The 22,812-nt window shown below is 42.8% G+C and overlaps 1 protein-coding gene across 1 annotated transcript; it reads left to right on the top strand.

Annotated features, from left to right (window-relative positions):
* The first annotated feature begins 87 nt into the window (after positions 1 to 87).
* On the top strand, positions 88 to 21,794 carry TRIM58 (tripartite motif containing 58). The gene is made up of 6 exons (XM_059695757.1): positions 88 to 669; positions 3,059 to 3,154; positions 10,167 to 10,397; positions 12,666 to 12,688; positions 12,778 to 12,878; positions 17,900 to 21,794. Exons 1-6 carry the CDS (start codon positions 250 to 252, stop codon positions 18,487 to 18,489), a joined length of 1,461 nt encoding a protein of 486 aa, XP_059551740.1. The 5' UTR covers positions 88 to 249; the 3' UTR covers positions 18,490 to 21,794.
* Positions 21,795 to 22,812: the final 1,018 nt, after the last annotated feature.

The following is a 22,812-nucleotide window of genomic DNA, read 5'->3' as shown; positions in this document are numbered from 1 at the left end:
ACAGTCAGGGGCTCCCGTCAGAGTGTTCATTCACCGCGTAGCCCGGGGCCTGTGCGCTGTCGCTTTTCACAGGGAGGGGCTCCCCGGCCTCCCGAACGCAATCCTGCAGATAAAGCGCGTGCTGCCCGCTCCTCAGGCAGGGCCCCTCCCGAGCGTGCGGACAGGACGGAGAGAGATAGTGGAGGCAGCGGGCGCAGGGCCCGCCGAGCGGACAGGAGGGGGGCGCACGGCCCGCGCGGGGCGGCCGGCATGGCCGCGGGCTCGGCGGGGCAGCGCCTGCGGGAGGAGGCGCGGTGCCCCGTGTGCCTGGACTTGCTGCAGGACCCGGTCAGCGTGGACTGCGGCCACAGCTTCTGCCTGCGCTGCATCTCCGAGTTCTGCGACCGGGCGGCCGGCGAGCAGGGCGGCCTCTTCGCCTGCCCGCAGTGCCGCGGCCCCTTCCGGCGGGAGGGCTTCCGCCCCAACCGGCAGCTGGCCAGCCTGGTGGACGGCCTGCGGCAGCTGGGCCCGGGCGCGAGCCCCGCGGGCCCGCAGTGCGCGCGGCACGGCCAGGAGCTCAGCCTCTTCTGCGAGGAGGACCAGGCGGCGCTGTGCTGGGCGTGCGACGCGGGCCCCGAGCACAGGGGCCACCGCACGGCGCCGCTGCAGGAGGCCGCCCAGCGCCACCAGGTGAGCTGTGCTCGCGGCGCACCTGCCGGCCGGCCGGGCGGGAAGGGCCCTCGGACCCCGGCCGGCCCCGCGGAGGCGTCCGGGGACCTGCCCAGGGACCAGCCTGGCGCCGGCGCCTGCTCCCAAGGACGTCGTGTCTGCCCCCGCGCGCCTCCCCGCCCTCCTCGCCTCCCCTGCGTGCCCCTGGCCCTCGGCCCCGCGCCCCCATCGCCCCTGCCCGCACTGCCCCCTCTCCCCAACCTCCGCACACCCCTGGCCTTCCCCCTGGGAGACGAGTCCCCCTCCCACAGCGCGCGCTCAGGTTGGGGAGGTCCTGCCTTTGCTCCGTGGTACCCCCGGCGGCCCTTGCTAAGGAGCACAGAGCAGGGCTGGGCAGGGTTCCTCCCCCACAGGCCCTCCCGGCCCTGTACCCCCTCCTCTGCTCCGTCCCCCATGCTGACAGTCTGGGCCCCACAGTTAGAGCGCCGGTGTCCACTTGCTGCTTGGTTACAGGTGTGCGCTTTACGGAAAACCTCCCTAAAAGCGACCATTGGCACAACGCCTTCTTTTACATAATGTTTACCTCCGCCTTATTAACACTGTTACCAACACAATCCCGGGGTTTGAGTATTAGTTCAATAGCGCCTGAGTGGGCGCAGGGCTCTGAAGTAGGAATCCAGGAGCTAAGGGCACAAGCAGGTCTTTATTCAACTCCTATTCGGGGACTAAGGATGTGAGCACCTTAATGAAGAGGTGCCTCCTATATGAATCCTTGCCCCCCAAAAGGGTCATCTGTGAAACTCTATACATAGAATTCTCCGTCCTAGTGCTCTTCAAAAGTTCCCGGACATATTCTGAACGCAATTAAATTCCTGACATCTGGAACAGCTACTAGCAAAAGAAGATATTGACATGTTATCTGAAATACCATCACGATGAAATGAATTAAAGTACAAATTTTCTTTTATTTTTAAAACTTGGTTTTGTTTAAATCAAGATTTGGGGTGTTTATTCCCTCCCTTCCCTCTGGCCGTACCTGGAAATATCTCTGAGTTTTCTCTTTGGTTTTGGTTGCCACCTACAAAACTCAGATGCCAGCTATTTTCCAACTAGACTTCTGCAGAGTGTTCCTGCCTTCTTTACATCCAGAAAGCACCATACAGAGCATGGCTAGTGTAATATTTCTAGAGAAGTTTTCTCTATTTTAATACTTTCAATTAAATACCAAATAAATATCTTCTGAGCATCTTAGCCTATCAGTCTCAACTTGTTAGGGCCCCATGTTCTCTTTCTACAGCTGTCGTCTTCACCAGCCAAGATGCAGCAACACTAGCCGGATCTCGGTTGTCCCCAAGACACCAGGCCTTAGGCACCTTCTTGCTTTTGCTCACAATTTCTTCCACGGGAGGGAGCTTTTCTCCAGCTATATGTTTCTATTCCTTTCAAATGCTAACTCCAATGCCATTTGGTCGTGTTAAATCCTTCATCAGTCCAACTGCGTGTATGAGCATTACTTTATCATCATTATTTTTTAGAAATAACTTGTTATTAATGACTTTGAAAAGAGTTTATTTTATGAGGCTTATTGGGTGACTTTGGGTAGAGGTTTAAAATTTGTGTGTAGGTGTATCTTTGTGTGTGTTCGCTGCAAATAAAATATGTGTTTACCTCTAGCCGGGGCTAGGGTTGAAAGGAGATTTAGTTTTCATTAAATTTTTTCCACTCCTTGTGAGATTTACAACATTCTCTATTTCTTTTTCATTGAGTACATACCAACTTACATGGTTTCTTGTTGTCTAATAATAATAAACACTTTTCTGATTACAAAGTAGTAAATAATTTTTGGAAGTTGACATGTACAGATTTAGGAATAACATTATTTCTCACCAGGCACTAATAGGTAAGGTTTTTAATCCATTGAATGTTTTTAATGATCTCTGCCTAGTTTTTATATATTATTTAAAGCACATTTTACAAAATTGGTATCACATTAAATAAAATATACTTATTTTAATTAACTTTAGAATTTTGAGCATTTTTTTGTTATTAAGCCCCTTATTCTTGTTATTAAGCACCTTATTTTAATTGTATCCTGTTAATGTAAAATATATTTTTCTTACCTCCTACTTTTAATATTTTGATTAGTTGTGGGTTTGCTATTTTATTTTATTTTTTATTTTTTGGGGGTTTGCTATTTTAAATAATGCCATAATGAACATACTTTTAGATAAACCTTTGGTTATGTCTCACATTGACAAAGTGTATTTGTATTTCATGTAGTTATAATGCGGTTGGACATATTGCTATGCTCACAAGGCCTGTTTGAGGTGTAGTGTATCCCTGACACGCTTAGTCGGGATAGATGCTGAATGAGGGCATCTTAATGGTCTCAGCATATCTTCCCAAACAGGTAAAGCTCCAGATGGCCCTGGAACTTGTGAGGAAAGAGATGGAGGAGGCCTTGACGCAGGAGGCCAACGTGGGGAAGAAAACTGTCATTTGGAAGGTATGAGAATGTTGTGACTTCAGAAGCCTTGCATGTTTGAAGGATACAAATTTGGGTCATTAAATTATTCCTCCCTGCTCCGCACTCTTGTTACGGCTGTGCCCTTCTTATCCCTAACCCCCACCTGAATCATAAACAGCTTTGCCGATCTGGCTCTCACTGTATCTCACTGCTGCATCCCTGGAACCTCAAGCAGAGTCCGATTCTACCACTACGAGTTTGAAGATTGCATTTGCTGGATGAATGAATAATAAACATTTCATAGCATTGATATAGATGAAACACAGCTAGAAGAGATCCATCATACATAGAGCAGGATCCTTTGGACATTCAGCCTCCTTTTTTAAATTTGAAATTTTTGTTGTTGACACTATTGCAGATGTCCCCCACTCCTTCCTCCCCCGTTGCCCACCTCCACCCAGCCCGCCGTGTCCCCTTCCCTTGGCCTTCACCACTCTAGTGTCTGTGTCCATGGCTATGCATATATGGTATGTTCTTTAGCTAATCCCTTCACCGTCTTTATCCAGGTCATCCCAACCCCTCCCCCCTGACATTTGTCAGTTGAATGTATCCATGCTTCCGGTTCTATTTTGTTCGTCAGTTTATTTTGTTCATTAGATTTCACATATAAGTGAGATCATATGGTATTTGACTTTCTATGATTGGCTTATTTTGATTAGCATAATACTTCCCAGGCTGAGCCATGCTTCTTTTTTACAGCTCTTTTAATCCACTCATCTGCTGATGGGAACTTGGGCTATTTCTAGAGCTTGGCTATTGTAAATAATGCTGCCATGAACATAGGTGCATACATTCTTTCTGATGGGTGTTTCAGGATTCTTAGGATATTCCCAGAGGTGGGATCACTGGGTCAAATGACAGTTCCATTTGAAATTTTTTGAGGGGACTCCATACTGTTTTCCATAGTGGCTTCACCAGTCCATACTCCCACCTACAGTGTCCTATGGTTCCCTTTTCTCCATATCCTCACCAGCACTTGTTGTTTGTTGATGTATTGAGAGTTGACATTCTAAAAGGTATGAGGTGATACATTGAAGTTTTTATTTGCATCTCTCTGATGATTAGTGATGTTGAGCATTTTTTTTCATATGTCTATTTGCCATCTGTATGTCCTCTTTAGAGAAGTTTCTATTCAGATCCTTTGCTCATTTTTAAAATTGGATTGTTTGTCTTCCAGTGTTGATTTGTACAAGTTCTTTATATATTTTGGAGATTAACACCTTAGATATATCATTGGCAAATATGTTCTCCCATACAGTGGGTTCTCTTCATTTTGTTGATGGTTTCTTTTACTGTGGGGAAGCTTTTTAGTTTTTTTGTAGTCCCATTTGTTTATTTTTTCCTGAGTTTTCCTTGTTCTCAGAGACATATCAGCAAATATATTGCTGCAAGAGATGTCTGAGATTTTACTGCCTATGTTTTCTACTAGGATCTTATGGTTCATGACTTACACTGAAATCTTTTATCCACTTGGAGTTTATTCTGGTGTATGGTGTAAGTTAGTGGTCTAGTTCCTTCCTTCCTTCCTTCCTTCCTTCCTTCCTTCCTTCCTTCCTTCCTTCCTTCCTTCCTTCCTTCCTTCCTTCCTTTCTTTTGTGTGTACCTGTCCAATTTTTCCAACACCATTTATTGAAGAGACTGTCATTAGTCCATTGCATGCCCTTGCCTCCTTTGTCAAATACTAAATGTGACCATTAAAGCATGGGTGTATTTCTGGGATCTGTCCTGTTCCATTGATCTATATGCCTGTTCTTATGCCAGTACCAGGCTGTTTTGATTACAAAATGGCCTTGTAGCATAGTTTGCAATTTGGTATTGTGATACCTCCAACTTTTTTCTTCTTTCTCAAGATGACTTCAGCTATTCAGTGTCTTTTGGTTCCATATAAATTTTGGAATATTTTTTTATCTTGAAATATGCCATTGATATTTTAATAGGAATTGAGTTGGACTTATATATTGCTTTGGGTAGTATGGACATTTTAATTATGTTAATTTTTCCAACCCATGAACATGGTATGTGCATCCACTTATTTGTATCTTGCTTAATTTCTTTCTTCAATATTCTATAGTTTTCTGAGTACAGGTCTTTTATCTCCTAAGTACCCTATTTTTTTGTGGTTGTTACAATAGTATATGGGCTTGTTTTCTTAGTTCCTCTTCCTGATAGTTCATTATTGGTGTGTGTCTTTTGTTCTGAGGTGAGTTTCTTGTAGATAGCATGTAGTTGGGTCATGCTGTCTCATCCATTCAGCTATCCTGTGTCTTTTGGTTGGAACATTTGATCCATTTACATTTAAGGTTATTATTGATAGGTACTTATTTATTGCCATTTTTATTCTGTATGCCCATGTTCTTCTCACTCTCTCTATTTCTTCTTTTTACAATAGTCCCTTTAGCATTTCTTGCAATGCTGGTTTGGTGGTAATGTACTCCTTTACACTTTTTTTTTTGGTCTGGGAAGCTCTTTGTTTCATCTTCAATTGTGAATGATAGCCTTGCTGGATAGAGTACTCTTGGTTTTAGATTCTTGCTCTTCATTACTTTAACTACTTCATGCCATTCCCTTCTAGCTTGTATTGTTTCAGTTGAGAAATCAGATATAGCTATCTAGTAGGTAACTGCCTCTATTTTGCTGCCCATAAAATTCATTGCCTTTAAAGTTTGCTATTTTAATTATGATGTGTCTTGCTGTGGGTCTCTCTGTGTTCATTTTTATTGTTCTCATTGTGCTTCCTGACCTTATGGGACTTTTTCCTCTTCCAGGTTAGGGAAATTTTCTGTCAGTATTTTATCAAACAGGTTCTCTAGCCCTTTCTCACTTTCTTCTTTCCCTGGTACCCCTATGATGTGGATTTTGCTGCATTTTGTGTTGTCCCTCGGTTCCCTTAAACCAGCCATGGACAAACTACGGCCCGCGGGCTGGATCCAGCCCATTTGAAATGAATAAAACTAAAAAAAAAAGACCGTACCCTTTTATGTAATGATGTTTACTTTGAATTTATATTAGTTCACACAAACACTCCATCCATGCTTTTGTTCCGGCCCTCCGGTCCAGTTTAAAAACCCATTGTGGCCCTCGAGTCAAAAAGTTTGCCCACCCCTGCTAAACTGTCCTCTTGCTTTTTAAGTATATTTTCTTTTTGCTGCTCTAATTGAGTGATTTTTTTTCTACCTTGATTTCTAATTCACTAATTTGATCCTCAGGTTCTTCTAACCTACTGTTAATTCCTTCCAGGCTATTCATTATTTCAGCTATGTCATTCTTCATTTCTGACTCTTTCCTATTCATAGTTTCTATGTCATTTTTCATGCTGATGTTGTTCCCACTAAGTTCCTGTAGTTCTCACTAAGTTGTTTGAACATCCTTATAACCATTACTTTGAACTCTATATCTGATAAATTGCTTGCCTCCATTTCACTTAGCCCTTTTTCTGGAGATTCCTCTTCTTTCATTTGTGGCCAGTGACTTTGTTTCCCTACTTATTGTGTGTGTTTTTTGTATTGGATAAGACTGCTGTACCACCCTGTCTTGGTTGAATGGCCTTCTTGTCGGACACAGTGTAGTAGTCTCCTTGATCTTCTGACCTGGGTGCTCTTGGAATGTCCTTTGTGTTAGTTATATGGGCCACACTGTTGCATTTGGGTCTTTAAAAAAATTTAAATCTTTATTTTTAAAAGTATTACATATGTCCCCTTTGTTCCCCAATAGACCCCTTCTAGCCTCCTGTCCCCCTGCTGCAGGCCTTGCACACTCTATTGATCTTTTCCCATCCACCCACCCTTTCCCACCTTCCCTCTGAGATTCTGCACTCTGTTCCATGCTTCCATGTCTCTGGATCTACTCCATTCATTAGTTCATTTTGTTAATTAGATTCCACATATGAATGAAATCATGTGATACTTGTCTTTCTCTGACTGGCTTATTTCACTTAGCATAATACTTTCCAAGTCCCTCCATGCTGTCTCAAAGGGTAAGAGATCCTTTTTTATTTTATTTTACTGCTGCATAGTATTCCATGGTATAAATGTACCACAGCTTTTTTATCCATTCATCTACTGATGGGTACTTAGGCTGTTTCCATATCTTAGCTATTGTAAATTGTGCTGCTATGAACATAGGGGTGCATATATTCTTTCTGATTGGTGTTTCAGATTTCTTAGGATATATTCCTAGAAATGGGATCACTGGGTAAATGGCAGTTCCATATTTAATTTTTTGAGGAAATTCCATACTGTTTTTCATGTGCCTGAACCAGTCTGCATTCCCACCAGCAGTGTACTAGGGTTCCCTGTTTTCCATATCCTTGCCAGCACTTGTCATTTGTTGGTTTGTTGTTGGTAGACATTCTGACAGCTGTGAAGTGATACCTCATTGTCATTTTAATTTACATATCTCTGATGATCAGTAATTTTGAGCATTTTTTCATATGTCTCTTGGCCATCTTTATGTCTGCTTTGGAGAAGTGTCTATTGCCACAACCTTCCCAGCGGGGTTCAGGATCTGAAGGAGGGGCTGATGCACAAATGAAAATGCTATACAAGAAATATGAATTTAGAAGGCACGGGGGGGGGGGGGTGCAGGTGGAGACCTCTCTCTTGAAGAGGCACCCTGACTTCTGGCCAGTCAGCTTTTTATTTACTTGAATACACATTTATCCTTTAGCAATGCATACAGGCAGATCAAAGGTAAAGTTTGGTAAACAGCATAAGGAGTATAGGTTAGGAAATTGCCATGAGCCATTGAGCCCACAGCAGGGCAGTATTATGCTGATTTTCAGCCCTGCTGAATATCAAAGTCCATTGGCCTTCCAACAGGTTATGTTTTGCATTAATATGCTAACTACTGTTTGCTTTAGCCTCAGCAGTCTATTTAGGTCCTTTGCCCATTTTTTAATTGGATTGGATTGTTTGTCTTCCTTTTGTTAAGTTGTATGACTTCCCCATATATTTTGGAGATTAACCCTTTATCAGATGTATCATTGCCAAATATTTTCTCCCATATAGTGGGCTCCCTTTTCATTTTGTTGATGGTTTCTTTTGCTATTCAGAAGCTTTTTATTTTGATGTAGTCCCATTTGTTTGTTTTCTCCTTAGTTTCTTTGCCCTAGCAGATATATTCATAAACATTGCTATGAGAGATGTTTGAGATTTTGCTGCCTATGGTTTCTTTTTTGGATTTTTATGGTTTCATGACTTACATTTAAATCTTTTATTCATTTTGAGTTTATTTTTGTGTATGATGTAAGATGGTTGTCAAGTTTCATTTCTTTGCATGTACCTGTCTAATTTTCCCAACGCCATTTATTGAAAAGACTCTCTTGACTCCATTGTATGTCTTGCCTTCTTTGTCAAATATTAACTGAGCGTAATGGCTTGGGTTGATTTCTGGGATCTCTGTTCTGTTCCATTGATCTATATGCCTGTTCTTGTGCCAGTACCAGGCTATTCTGAGTAGAGTAGCTTAATGGTATAACTTGATATCTGATGATTTTATATTTTCAATCCTGAACTAACTGCAGACTTACAAAATTAGAAACTCCATATCAAGATCTTGGTCTTGCATTTTAAAAAAATCTACACTGGTTATTCTAAAGTAGAGATGATGCTAAGATTCCTGTTCTAAGCCAAATAAATTTGCATGATCTTTATTATTGAGAATATACCCCTATGAGCCAAATACGACAAGCACAGGTTTGATAAGATGAACTGTAAATTCTACAAAACCCTTTTCCTTCTTATATATGTAGATATAATTGTGGTACTGAAAATGATAATATGAGGGAAAGATGCATTGCAGCCAAACCCCCTCTCACCACACCATCCCTCATGCTCCACTCCTCATAGCTTCCAGCATCTGGAGGAATTACCTGAGTTACAGATCAGATTATCAAATTCAGAGTTGGTTCATTTAAATAGGCATTATATGAATCTAGTCATTTACCAAGAGGTAGATGGAAGTAGAGATGGGAAATTGGAGAGAGGAATTGAGTTCTATGGGATTTGAGGAAAACTATTATTAATTTCTGAAAGGTGATATTTTATGCTCCTTAAGCAAATCAAGATGTGATCATGTTTAAATCTGGGCCAGAGAATGTAAAATGTGGAGAGACTGTGGGAGAAAAATTAGCCTGTTGCACTCAGTTTAGATATAATACTGCTGTATCAAATATGTTTCTCATGCCCTGACCGGTTTGGCTCAGTGGATAGAGCGTTGGCCTGCAGACTGAAGGGTCCCAGGTTCGATTCCGGTCAAGGGCATGTACCTTCGTTGCGGGCACATCCCAGTAGGGGGTGTGCAGGAGGCAGCTGAATCGATGTTTCTAACTCTCTATCCCTCTCCCTTCTTCTCTGTAAAAAATCAATAAAATATGTTTTTTTTTTTAAAAAAATATGTTTCTTAGGTCTATTAAAAAATCATGGCAGTGAGATTTGAGTAGAAATCAAAATTCCTGAGGTTGAGTCTGCAGTCAGTGCTTAGCTCTTTCCGGACTCTGCAGAGCGGGCTGGCCCCAGGCTTCCAGGTGTGGAACTGAGAAGATACATCCAGGTTCTCTAATCTCCAAGCCTTTCCTCATTCCATCTATAAACCCAGGTCTCTGATCTCTTTTAATGACCCTGCTGTTTCTGCGCATGGCTCCTCCTAGTGATCCCTAATAGTACATTTCAACTGGTATGTTAGTGAGTTTCCTCAATAACTTAACAGCCATTTAATTCTAATACCCTTACTCCTTTCCCCACATTTTGTGTGCATTGCTGAAACTGGAATATAAAAGTGCATTGCCCCCAAGACCAAATCCATGCCTTTCTTAAACTCTCAGCTTGAAAGCTCTGTCAAGCCAGGTGTCAGCGTGTTTTAAAATTAGCCAGTGCGTGCCCAGAGTGGGGGAGCTGCGCTCACCTAGGACGTGGCCTTTCTAGCCTCACTGCCTCAGGAAGGCAGCAGCAGGCGCTGGGCCCGCCCTGGTGATGGAAGTCACCTCTTCCTGCAGGAGAAAGTGGAAACTCAGAGACAACGCTTCAGGCTGGAGTTCGAGAAGTACCGCGGCTTCCTGGCCCTGGAGGAGCAGCTGCAGCTGCGGCGGCTGGAGCAGGAGGAGCGCGCCACGCTGCAGAGACTGCGCGAAGGCCAGCGGCAGCTGGCGCAGCGCGGCCGGGCCCTGCGGGAGCTGGCGCAGGAGCTGGAGGACCGCTGCCGGCTCCCGGCCTTGGACCTGCTGGAGGTGAGGTCTCAGGGCGCTGCAGCGCTCACAACCCCGCGGAGAGCACACCCTCCAGCTCACCAGAAGCGCAGGAGAATCAGGGGATCCTCCAGAATCTTATAAAATAGTTCACATTGAAGAGAAAAACCTAAATATTTTTTTAAAAATTAACTTTGTCATGTGTGTAACATTAAACAGAAGGACAGCCTACACTATGTTGGGCAAAAACACTTCTTAAAACCTTACAATCTGTCAATGGCAATATTGCTGTATTCAGTAATGGCCAATTCAGAACGTCTTTGGTAACCTGTCTCGGGCAATAGTCAAGCACATAAATAAATTTCAAGTTGTCCAGATTGGGATTTTCACATTAAAACTTAAGGCAAACAGCCACATCGCATGCCTAGTCCAGGCACAGTGCAAGTACAGAGCTTGGTGCAGTTGGCTCATATTCTGTGTGGTATTATAGAATAGACAAATAACAGGGAGAAGGAGATGTTCATTTTATCTTCCATGAAGGCATTAATCCTGGTTAATCAGAAATGCCGTCCTTGATGCATGCGTGTCATCTGACTGAACCACTGTAATAGAAAGTTCCCAGGCAGACTGAATTCCATCTCCGTCCCATTGACTTACTCAGAGATTTCTAAACTAAGTGATTCATATCCTCATACAAGGATGGTGACTTAGCACAGTGGAGGCCATTAAATGAAGGATTTACAAAACATTTATATTTAATTTTACCCATTTTGTATTCAAAATATCTCTATATAAAAATTATTATTGTTATTGTTGCTATACCTATTTCCTTGTGAGCACACTGAAGGTCAGAAAGGATTTTTTAATTTAAATTTTAAATGGTAGGTAAACACAAGAACTTAGCATTTTTTAAAAATCCTCACCTGAGGATATTTTTTTATTGATGTGTGTGTGTGTATGTGTGTGTGTGTGTGTGTGTGTGTGTGTGTGAGAGAGAGAGAGAGAGAGAGAGAGAGAGAGAGAGAGACATCGATGTGAGAGAGTTGCTTCCCCTACAGCCCAAGCAGGGATCAAACCCGCATAGGTGCCCTGACTGGGAATTGAACCTGCCACCTTTCGGTGTACAGGACAACACTCAACCAACTGAGCCACACCAGCCAGAGCAGAACTGTAGCATTTTTAATAACATTCATTGTCTTATCATATCTCAAAATACAAGCTATTTAAATGAGCATTCATGCCCTGACCAGTTTGGCTCAGTGGCTAGAGCGTCGGCCTGTGGACTGAAGAGTCCCAGGTTCGATTCCGGTCAAGGGCATGTACCTTGGTTGCGGGCACATCCCCAGTTGGGGGTATGCAGGAGGCAGCTGATGGACGTTTCTCTCTCCTGGATGTTTCTAACTCTCTATCCCTCTCCCTTCCTCTCTGTAAAAAATCAATAAAATATATTTTAAAAAAATAAAAATAAAATGAGGATTCATTAACACCAAATAAATGTTAAAATGATTTATAATGCAAATCTTAGGAGGATGTATTCAAATAATTTCTTTTTATTTTCATCCTCACCTTTCCCTTTCCCCTCAGTATCAGTAAACTACATTTTATATCCAATGGCCAAGAACAAGGTCTGCCATAAATGTAAACTCTGTCATTTCCTACTTACAAAAATTAATCTGATAGGTGAATGTTTTTAGAGGGAGAGGAGAAATGTATGCAGTTGATTTACTTAATAATCTACTTGGCAATAAAATGATGCTAGGTGACTTCTGTCTTTATCCACTTAGGGAAACTGTTCACATAAGAGTCCAGAGACATGAGGAATTGGGGTTTCTTTCAGAGACACTGAGAGTAACGTTTTGTCTATACCTTTCACTTTCTCAAACACATTCTGTAGATATCTAAGATATTTTTTATTAACAATTTTAATGCTGACTTTATTGCAGACGTTCCCCTTCCCCTCTTTTCCCCACATACATTTGTGGCAGAACATAGCTCTTTATTAAAATATGCAAATGTCAGAATTATCAATTTGGAAAATAGTTAAATTGGTAGCTATCATAGGAATTAACTTAAACTTTTGTATATTCTATTGTTATAGAGGGAAACTGATTATATTATTTGAAATTCATGAGAAAATTCAACGATAGCCTATATATGTTTTTTATTAAGAGAGATCCATGTCTTCTATACTTTATAATAGTTAGTGATTTCCAATAGTTCCTAAAGAGATGTTCATGGTTTGTCCCCATTTTGTCAAAAGCAGTTCTGATATCAAACTCACACCTGCTTGTATTTCTCTTTTGTTTCCAGGGGGTGAGAGGAACCTTGAGCCGGTATGTTTACTTTCTGAAGCAGAGCATGGTTGGGAGAGGCCAAGGAGGTTGGTGGATGTTAAAAACTGTGGGTTCTGTGCTCTTCCCAGAAGTAAGAGTGTCACACAGCTGGAACCGGAGACCATCCCCCTGGAGCTGAAGACCATGTGTCGAATCCCTGGGATGAGAGAAATGTTGAGGAAGTTCCAAGGTGGGTTGCACCTTAGAGTTTGGAGGACAGGGTGTTTGGAGTCTGGCTGCTTACTGAGCAGTCAGGTACAGTAACAAGCAAACCCCAAAGTTTCGTGACTAAAGTCAGCACAGTTTTATTTTGAGGTCATGCTATTGGTTTATTACTGGACTTGAGGCCCGGTGCATGAAACTTGTGCACAGGTAGGGTCCCTAGGCTTGGCTGGTGATCAGGGCCGCCCTGTGGGTGACTGGCAGGGTGATCGGGGGCCCCTGCTGGCACCGCCGTGGCTGGCCTGGCGCTGCCTGCTTGCTGGCCCCGTCCCCTGCCACTGCTGGTTGCCTCCCTCTGCAGAGCAATCAGGGGACCCCCACCGGTACCTGCTTTGGCTGGCCTGGGGCCTGTGGGCTGGGGGCAGCTCCTGCGTTGAGTGTTTGCTCCCTGGTGGTCAGTGCACGTCATAGCGACCGGTCGTTCCACCATTCGGTCTATTTGCATATTAGGATTTTATTATATAGGATTATGGAGGGTTTGGTTTCACATCATCTCATTCTGGGGCCCTTGCAGACAGAGCCCACCTCCGTTGTATTGCTGGTAGCCATGGAGAGGGTGAGGTTATGGTGAACCAGGAACTGCTCCTGAAGGTACACATGCTGAGGTGGTGCACGTGGCTTCCCCGACGATGTTATTCATGAAAATGTGTCCCATGGCAATGCCAGGCTGTAAGGGGATGGGACACGCACCGTGCCCAGAGGGAAGAAGACGGGAATGTGGTGAACAGTCTTGATGCCAATATATACGCTGCATTTGGTTAAAATAGTGGCTCAGTAGCTGTGATGGGAGTAACATTTGTTCCAATAAATCTGCATTTTCTTGTTTATAAAATACTAAAACAGTAAAATTTGAAGGACTAGATGAAACATATTTAAAGACAGAAAAAATCAATATAAAAGCATTGCAGAGGTTCGAATAATAAGTTTGGCTTATTTTATTATCCGTCAATTTGATGAGTTGCTTAAGTTAGAGAATTAATAAAGTAACAAATATTTAGTCAATTATTTTTAGGTAGGAAAACCGTAGTGTCATAAATTAGTTGGTTTGGCCTGATTATGTTATTCTTTACAACAATACAGATTCAATTTTTATTTTTTTTAAAAATCCTCACCCAAATGAGGATATTTTTTTCCCATTGATTTTTAGAGAGTGGGAGAGAGCGGGAGGGAGAGAGAGAGAGAGAGAGAGAGAGAGAGAAAGAGAGAGAGAGAGAGAGAGAGAGAGAGAGAAAACATCGATGTGAAAGAGACACATCGACTGGTTGCCTCCTGCTTGCACCCTGACTGGGGTTGGGGATTGAACCTGCAACCCTGTAACTGAGGTATGTGCCCTTGAACCCGAGACATGTTGGTCTGAGGGCTGACACCCTAACCACTGAGAAAACTGGCCAGGCCAGATTTAATTTTTAAAATTCTTTTTAAATACAACTTATACCAATAATGAAAATACATTATGACTAGATAGTGGTTTCACTACTTAATTGGAAACAGCCTTGTCCCATAGTGATTGCTGGGGAGGAGATGGGGTAGGGAGAGCTAGAGGAGGGTATAGGGAAGATAAATAGTGAGGGACTGAGATTTGACTTGGGGTGGTGAACACACAATATAGTGTACAGATAATGTGTTGTAGAATTGTGCACCTGAAGCCTGTATAATTTTGTTAGCCAGTGTCACCCAATGTATTCAATAAAGAGGGAAAAAAAGACATAGATATTCCTGGATCATAGAAAATAGAACATATTGAATGAAGGAAGAAAGCTATAAAAATATAAAATCATATAAAATGAATTCCATTTATGCAAAATACATATACACAGAAGTATAATAATGCTTATCTATGAGAGATGGGATTTATTGTGATTTTTACTTTATTCTTTATATTTTTAATATTTGAAATTTTTATTATAAAAAAATAAAGCTATGTTATGCTCCAACCCCCCCCAAAACCCCAACCCCCTCTTTAGCAGTGACATTCAATGATTTAACCTGTGTTTTGATAGGCAGATTTATATATATCAATTGCATAAATTCTTACAATCATTACACTCTCAGAATTCATGTCCTCATATTCCCAATGCTATTTACAGACTGAAGTAATCAATTAATTAGTTCAACAGATATGCCAGCTACTTTCCTAAGCATTGAAATATGTCAGTGAACAAGAAAAATGCTACAAATCCCAGCTTCATGTTGCTAATATTTACTTAAATTTTTCAATATACAGGAAATGTTAGAAGATGATACAGAATATTGAAAACAAGGAGAAAAGTAAGGGTGACCAGAAGTTCTGGGGGTAGGGCATCTACTTTTGAGTTTTGTGATGGAGGAAGGCCTGACCCAGTAGGGAATAACTCAGCTAACATCTGATCTAGAGGCGAGCCTTCCAGAGAAGGAAGTCTGGTAGATGATGTCTTTTAGGGCCTGTGAGGAGGCCTGTGCCGCAGTGGCAGAGTCAGAAGTACAGTAATTAGACCACTGGTCCAGATGCCTTACCTCTATGTGAACTAGGGACTCAGTGAACAATTGTAAGCAGAGGAATAGTATGCTTTACTGAGAATCACTTAGAGAGGGGAAAGTCTTGAAGTGGGAAAAGCAGTTTGAATCTTTGCAATACTTCAATCAGAGTTGATTATGGACTGGTACTGGGGGTGCTGAGAAATGGACATGATTTTGGCATATTTTGAAGATAGAGCTTGGAAGATATGCTGCTCAATTAGACATGAGATGTCAGAGAAAAAGAAGACTTATGAGTGGTTTCCAGATTTAATTCTTCATTGACAGTGAACTTGCCATTTCCATTGATGGTACAATTGCAGATAAGACAGGGAGGAGTTGGGTTTTGGACAGATCAATGTGTGAAGAATGTTAAGTATCCAAATATGGATGTCAGGCCATCAGATGAATTTATAAATATGGAGTGTCAGGAGAAGGGTCTAGGCTGGAGCTATGCATTTAGAATTAGCAAGCATATGATTGCAATTTAATTAAAGGACTGAGCCAGCCAGGCCAAAACCACATGGAAGTGAGATGAGAGAGAAGTCCCAGTCCTGGATCACTGGCTTTCCCAACGGTGGTTACCGTGAAGGGGCTGGGAGTAGAGAGTGGGGGAAGGCATGATGACTGCCTTTTGGTAAAGAGAATGCAGGTTTTCTTGTACAAGTGTTTTCTCAACAGTGTTGAGTGCTATAGAAAGGGCAGTTAAGATCTCCACATATTCACCGTTTTAGAGGTCACTGGGAAGATGGACATGAGCAGTTAAGGCAGCGGTTCTCAACCTATGGGTCGCGACCCCTTTGGGGGTCGAATGACCCTTTCACAGGGGTCGCCTAAGACCATCAGAAAACACATATATAGTTACATATTGTTTTTGCGATTAGTCACTATGCTTTAATTATGTTCAATTTGTAACAATGAAATTGGGGGTCACCACAACATGAGGAACTGTATTAAAGGGTTGCGGCGTTAGGAAGGTTGAGAACCACTGAGTTAGGGTACAGTTCTATCATCGTGAGTGATTGAGTTTAAGATGGAAAGGGTAAAAAGAGGAAGCCTGACTGTATTAAAAACCACCGCACAGATATCTTTCCTTATCAATGGAACAGAGAAGGCTGCTGGAGCAGGAATGATGTGAAAGACATAACATGTTAAATAGGCTTAACAATCCACGGAGACCCACTTTCAAGCCCTGCTATTTATAGTTTCTAGAGTTTGAGAAAATAATCACATGAAGTCTTTGACTGAGTCTTGTCATCGTAATATGGGGATGAGAATGGCCACCTGGAGGTGGTTTCATGGGTCACCTAGATGGTATGCTGCCTGTGTGACACACTCAGGTGTATTTTAAAAAATCACTATTAGTGACTTAGAGACAAAGAATAGCAATCATAGTCGTAATATTTGTTAATTGTGATATTAAAAATAAAACTATATTAATGAAATTCACTTTTTTAATTATTTATAAAGAGAAAACACTGAATATTTTACATGCTTATTTCTTCACCGAGATTTCATATGTAGATTTGCTTATTATGTGTACAAGTAAAATTTCACATCAATCTCATTGGAACTTCCCAGTGTCAGTATTTGTGTCCTCTTGCTGCCCCAGACTTAGTTACTTAAAGCCACATGCATTTATTAGCTCAACGTTCTGCAGATAAGACTTCCAGATGGGGTGAGCTGGCTTCTCTGCTTAGGGTTTCACAAGATCAAAATCAAGTTGTTGGCCAGGCGAGGCTTCTGTGAAAGATCTGGGAAGAATATCTCCCAGCCTTCCTTAGGGTCTTAGCATAATGCATTTCGGGGCAGTTATAGGGCTGAGATCCCCATTTCCTTGCTGACTGCCAGTTGGAGGTCAACTGCCTTTCTCCTCATGGGGTGCCTCTCCATCTTCAAAGCCAGCAAAGCCAGATCAGATGCAAATATCTCTGCCTTTTTCTGGCAGGAGCCCAATATCCAGAGCAGCCGCTCTGATTTTTTAAGAGGTTGATGTGGTTATATTGGGCCCACCCAGATAATCTCCCTCTTGAGTATCACCAGAGTATGGAGGTCATGGGTTCTACCTCAGAATTCCACCTAACATAGCTTTGAAAGTGATGATTTTTATATTAAACTTTCTTATAGTTTCTTAGAAGAAATTTTCTATATTCCAAGTAGTTTTTAAATTTTATTTTAAATTCACAAAGATATTCCGAAGAGCACCCAAGTGCTTTGGGTGTAGAGAAAAGGGTGCTAAGTGGTTATGCACTTATTTTGTTATAGCATCAGTGGTTGTTTTCAATGGGGGCAATAATGAGCCCTGGATTCAGAGTAGCAGTGGAATACACTCAAATGTAATGAAGAATATTCTCAGTGACCTGCAAGATGAAATACTTACTGTGCTTTCTCTAGCAGTTGTTAGAGAACGAGGAATGATGTGATTATTCTCTTCGGTATAATGGATTCCTATGTGTTTACCAGCCTTTTCCATCTCCCACAAAATTTTTTCCACAGTTGATGTAAAGCTGGACCCGGCCACAGCGCATCCTAGCCTCCTCTTGACTGCTGACCTGCGCAGTGTGCAGGACGGAGAACTGTGGAGGGATGTCCCCAACAACCCCGAGCGATTTGACACGTGGCCCTGCATCCTGGGTCTGCAGAACTTCTCATCAGGAAGGCATTACTGGGAAGTCATGGTGGGAGAAAGGGCAGAGTGGGGTTTAGGAGTCTCTCAAGACACAGTGCCAAGAAAGGGGGAAACTACACCATCTCCCGAGAACGGAGTGTGGGCCATGTGGCTGCTGAAAGAGAATGAGTACATGGTCCTTGCCTCCCCATCCGTGCCTCTCCTCTACCTAGAGCGGCCTCGTCGCATTGGGATTTTCTTGGACTATGAAGCAGGTGAAATCTCCTTTTATGACATCACAAATGGGTCTTACATCTACACATTCAGCCAACTGTTCAATGGTGTTCTCCGACCTTACTTTTTCATCTGTGACACAAATCCTCTTGTCCTGCCACCTATGACAGAAGCAGAGTCAGGAAATAGTGCATCCAGCAGTCATCCTAATCCTGCTTCCAACATTAGAGATGACCATTCCTAAAATTCTGTCTGCAGATACACTCCAAGTGTAGCAGTTTCCTGGAGCAGAGTGGAGGAAATACAAATGCAAGGCCTAACCAAATGTCCCCATTTAGGACAGCACTTTAGTCATTGCTGCTATGGAAAATTTCCCACAGGGACAAAAGACAAAGTATGAATTATTTGCATTTGGAAGAGCATTGTGAAATTGAAATATAATAATATTAGAAATGGAATATTCCCATCACTTTTTATCAAGATGGCTCCACATGCTTTCTTGAGGACTCTTTTAAAATGAATTTTGTATTAAATATATTTACATATTCATTATAATTTCTCATTCCTTTCAACTCATGTCTTCCATGTATTAACAATTAGAAATGGCAGTTCTTTTTCAACAATTTATTTTTTCAAAAACCATTGACATATGATATATTAGTTTCAGGTGTATACCCTAGTGCTTAGACATTATATAACTTACTGAACAGTCATCCTGATAAATCTCATACCCACCTGAAACCATAAGTAGTTATTAGAATATTATTGACTATATTCCCCATGCTGTTCCTTACATCCCCATGACTATTCTATAACAATGAATTTGTACTTTTCCATCCCCTCACCTTTTTCAACCATCCCTTTAACCCCCTTCCATCTGGCAACTGTCAAAATGTTCTGTATATCTACGAGTCTGTTTCTGTTCTGCTTGCTTATTTATTTATTTTTTTAGATTACATTGTTAATAGATATGTATTTATTGGCATTTTATTATTCATATATTTTATCTTTTTCTTTCTTTCTTGTTCTTCTTAAAGAAGACCCTTTAACATTTCATGGTGGTGATGAACTCCTTTAGCTTTTTCTTGTCTGGGAAGCTCTTTATCTGACCTTCAATTCTAAATAATAGCTTTGCTGGGTAGAGTAATGTTGGTTGTAGGTCCTTGCTATTCATTACTTTGAATATTTCATGCCACTTCCTTCTGGCCCGCAAAGCTTCTGTTTAGAAACCAGCTAACAGTCTTATGGGACTTCCCTTGCTTTTCTCTTGCTGCTTTTAAGGTTTTCTCGTTGTCTTTAACCTTTTGACTTTTAATTGTAATGTGTCTTTGTGTAGGCCTCTGTGAGTTCAACTTGTTTGGGACTCTCTATGCTTCCTGGACTTGTATGTCTTCAGCAAGTTAGGAAAGATTTCTGTCACTATTTTTTCAAATAGATTTTCAATTTCTTACTCTCTCTCTTCTCCTTCTGGTACCCCCATAGTATGCTTGTCATCCCAGAGGCTCCTTACACTATCTTTATTTTGGGGGTTCTTTTTTATTTTTGCTGTTCTGACTGGATGCTTTTTGATTCTTTATATTCCAAATTGCCAATTTGCTTTTGGCTTCATCTACTCTACTTTTGATGTTCCTATATTATTCTTCATTTCACTTACTGTATTGTTCATTTGTGACTGGTTCTTTTTTATAGTTTCTGTGTCCGTTTTTTATGCTGTTGAAGTTCTCAGTAAGTTCCTTGAACATCCTTATAACCATTTTTTTTGAACTCTATATCTGGTAATTTGCTTGCCTCCATTTCATTTAATTTTTTCCTGGAGATTTCTCTTGTTTTTTCATTTGGGACCTGTTTCTTTATCTCTGCATTTTGGCTTCTTCCTTATGTTTGTTTCTATGTAGTAAGACTTCTGTATCTCCTGATTTGGTAGAGTGGCCTTTTGTAGAAGGTGTCCTGTAGGATCCAGTGGTGCAGCCTCCTCAGTCACCCAAGCTGGGTGCTCTAGGTATGCCCCTGTGTAGGCTGTGTGCACTGTCCTGGTGTAGTTGAGCCTTGATTGCTGTTGGTGTCACTGTGAGGGATTGACACCCAGGCATATTGGCTGTGAGGACCAACTGTGACTACAGCAGAGGAGTTGCTGTGCAGGATTCAACTGTATGGCATAGAACTTGCTTCGGTGGAGCTTTGGAGCTCACCAAGTCTTCCCCTTTAGTGTATAGCTCATGGAGGTGGTAGGGTTTTAATCTAGCATGGTCTGAAGCTCTCCACTGGCTCTGGGGCCTCCTGAGAGGTACTAGGTCAGTACTGGGGAACTTCTCTTCCTGGCCCTCGATCCCTGGGCTGGAAGGTGTGGTGTGGGACTGGGTACCTTGTCTGGGGTCACCTAGCACAAGCCACAGAGTGATCTGCAAATGGTTTCTACTTGTACTTGGCCTAGAGGTGCCCAGGAGAAGCCAATCTGCAAACCAAGCCTGACTGCCATTAGTGCCAGGTGTGGAGCCTCTTGGGAAGAGGTACAAGGTATGCAGAGGCCAGATGCTACTTGTTTGAGAGATTTTGGGAAAGTCCTAAGCATGAGGCAAAAGAGGCTATTCATATAGAAATGGGTGGGCCTGGGTGGGCCCACAATTTTGGGGCGGGGGGTGTCTCAGGGAATCAGTTTGATGGGGTGAACAGTGTGAGCCAGGTTGATGGAGACTTAGATATGGCACACACCTGCTGGGTCTGTGGGGGGAGGGCTCAGAAAAGGAACATTGGCCTCTGCCAGCCTTTTTTGTAGCAGAAAGTTGCCTTCCCCAGCTCTCACCCTGATGCTGAACGATTCAGTTCCTCCCTGTATGTTCCTGGTTCCTTTCAAGCTGCTGCTCCACTGGACCTCAGAGGGAGTGAGTCCAAGTAAGTCTGTGCATGGGCCCTTTCAGAGGAACTGCCTGGGACTTCAGCAGCTCTCCATTTCATTCAGCCACAATCTCTGCTGGTTTTTACAGCCAGAATTTATGGGGAATTTCTCTTCCTGGCCCTGGATCCCTGGGCTGGAAGGTGTGGTGTGGGACTGGGACCCCTTGCTCCTCCAGAAGGACTTCCATAGCCAAGGTATGTCTCCCAACCTTAAAGCATCACACATGGATGTAGGACCAGCCTGTTCCACATCTCCACCCCTTCTACCAGTCTTGGAATGGCTCCTTCCTTAAATCCCTGATTGTAGGACTTTCATTTAGCTAGATTTCAGGCAGTTTTGAATGATGGTTGTTCTGTAGTTGTAATTTTGATGTGGTTGTGTGAGGATTCAAGTACCTCGTTTACCTATGCTGCCATCTTGACTAGAAGTAGAAATGGCAGTTCTTAAATTGATTGAGAACTGTCCAATATCATTGTAGCATCAGATTCATAATTGTCTTTCTTCTCTTCATTTTTCTTCTCCTCTCTCATTTCCTCTCTCTTTTTTCTTGCTTTGTCTCTGTATCTTTCACTCTATTTCTCTCCCTCTTCCTCTCTTTCTTCTTTTTTTGCATGATACCTATTATTATTTCATCTTCCATATTCTTCCATATATATATATATATATATATATATATATATATATATATATATATATATATATATATATATATCCTGTGTAATAAAGAGTTAATATGCTAATGGTCATCACGCCCTCCTGCCATCACACATGAATGGCTCAGACACTCAACACTGGGGAGAGAGGAATGGGGTTCAGCCAGGCTGCAGCCTGGGAGAGGGACAAGCCACCCACCCCATGGTCCCAGACGCCAGCAGCTGTGCCTGCACCTGCAGCCCGGGAGATGGACAAGCCACCTGCCCTATGGTCCCAGGCATCAGTGGCTGCGCCTGTGCCTGTGGCCCAGGAGAGGGACAAGCCACATGCCCCACAGTCCCAGGCACCAGCGTATGGGTCTGCAGCCCGGGAGAGGGACAAGCCACCCGCACCCCCGCCCCATGGTCCCGGGCACCTGTGGCTGCGGCCCAGGTGAAGTCACCCACCCACAGTCCCCTGTGGCTGCAGCTGGCCCAGGCGAAGCTGGCCTAGGTCCTGGGTGCCTGCAGCCAGCCAGAAGAGGGAATCCTGGGTCCTGGGTGCAGGGCAAGGCAGAGGCGGTTAGAGGCTATCAGGCCAGCAGGAGAGAAGTTAGGGGCAATCAGGCAGGCAGGCAGAGAGGTTAGGGGCAATAAGGCAGGAAGGCAGGTGAGCAGTTAGGAGCCAGTGGTCTGGGATTGTGAGAGACAGTCAGACATCCCCTCAGGGGTCCCAGATTGGAGAGGGTGCAGGCTGGGCTGAGGGACCACCCCCCTCCCCATGCATGAATTTCGTGCACTGGGCCTCTAACACACACACACACACACACACACACACACACACACACACACACACACACTGAGTGGCCAGATTATTATGACCACCTGACGTTTGTAGGCAAATTAGCTATAATTTCCTGCTGAAGTTGCTAGAGGGCCAGATCATTATAAACGTCTGAATAGCACAACATACCTAAGTATCGTTGCTGATCAACTTCATCCTATCATGTTGATGGCATATCCCAATGGAGATGGCTTCTTC

The sequence above is a fragment of the Myotis daubentonii genome, chromosome 5, assembly GCF_963259705.1.
Source record: "Myotis daubentonii chromosome 5, mMyoDau2.1, whole genome shotgun sequence".
NCBI lineage: Eukaryota > Metazoa > Chordata > Mammalia > Chiroptera > Vespertilionidae > Myotis > Myotis daubentonii.
This window is presented reverse-complemented; position numbering and strand designations above follow the sequence as displayed.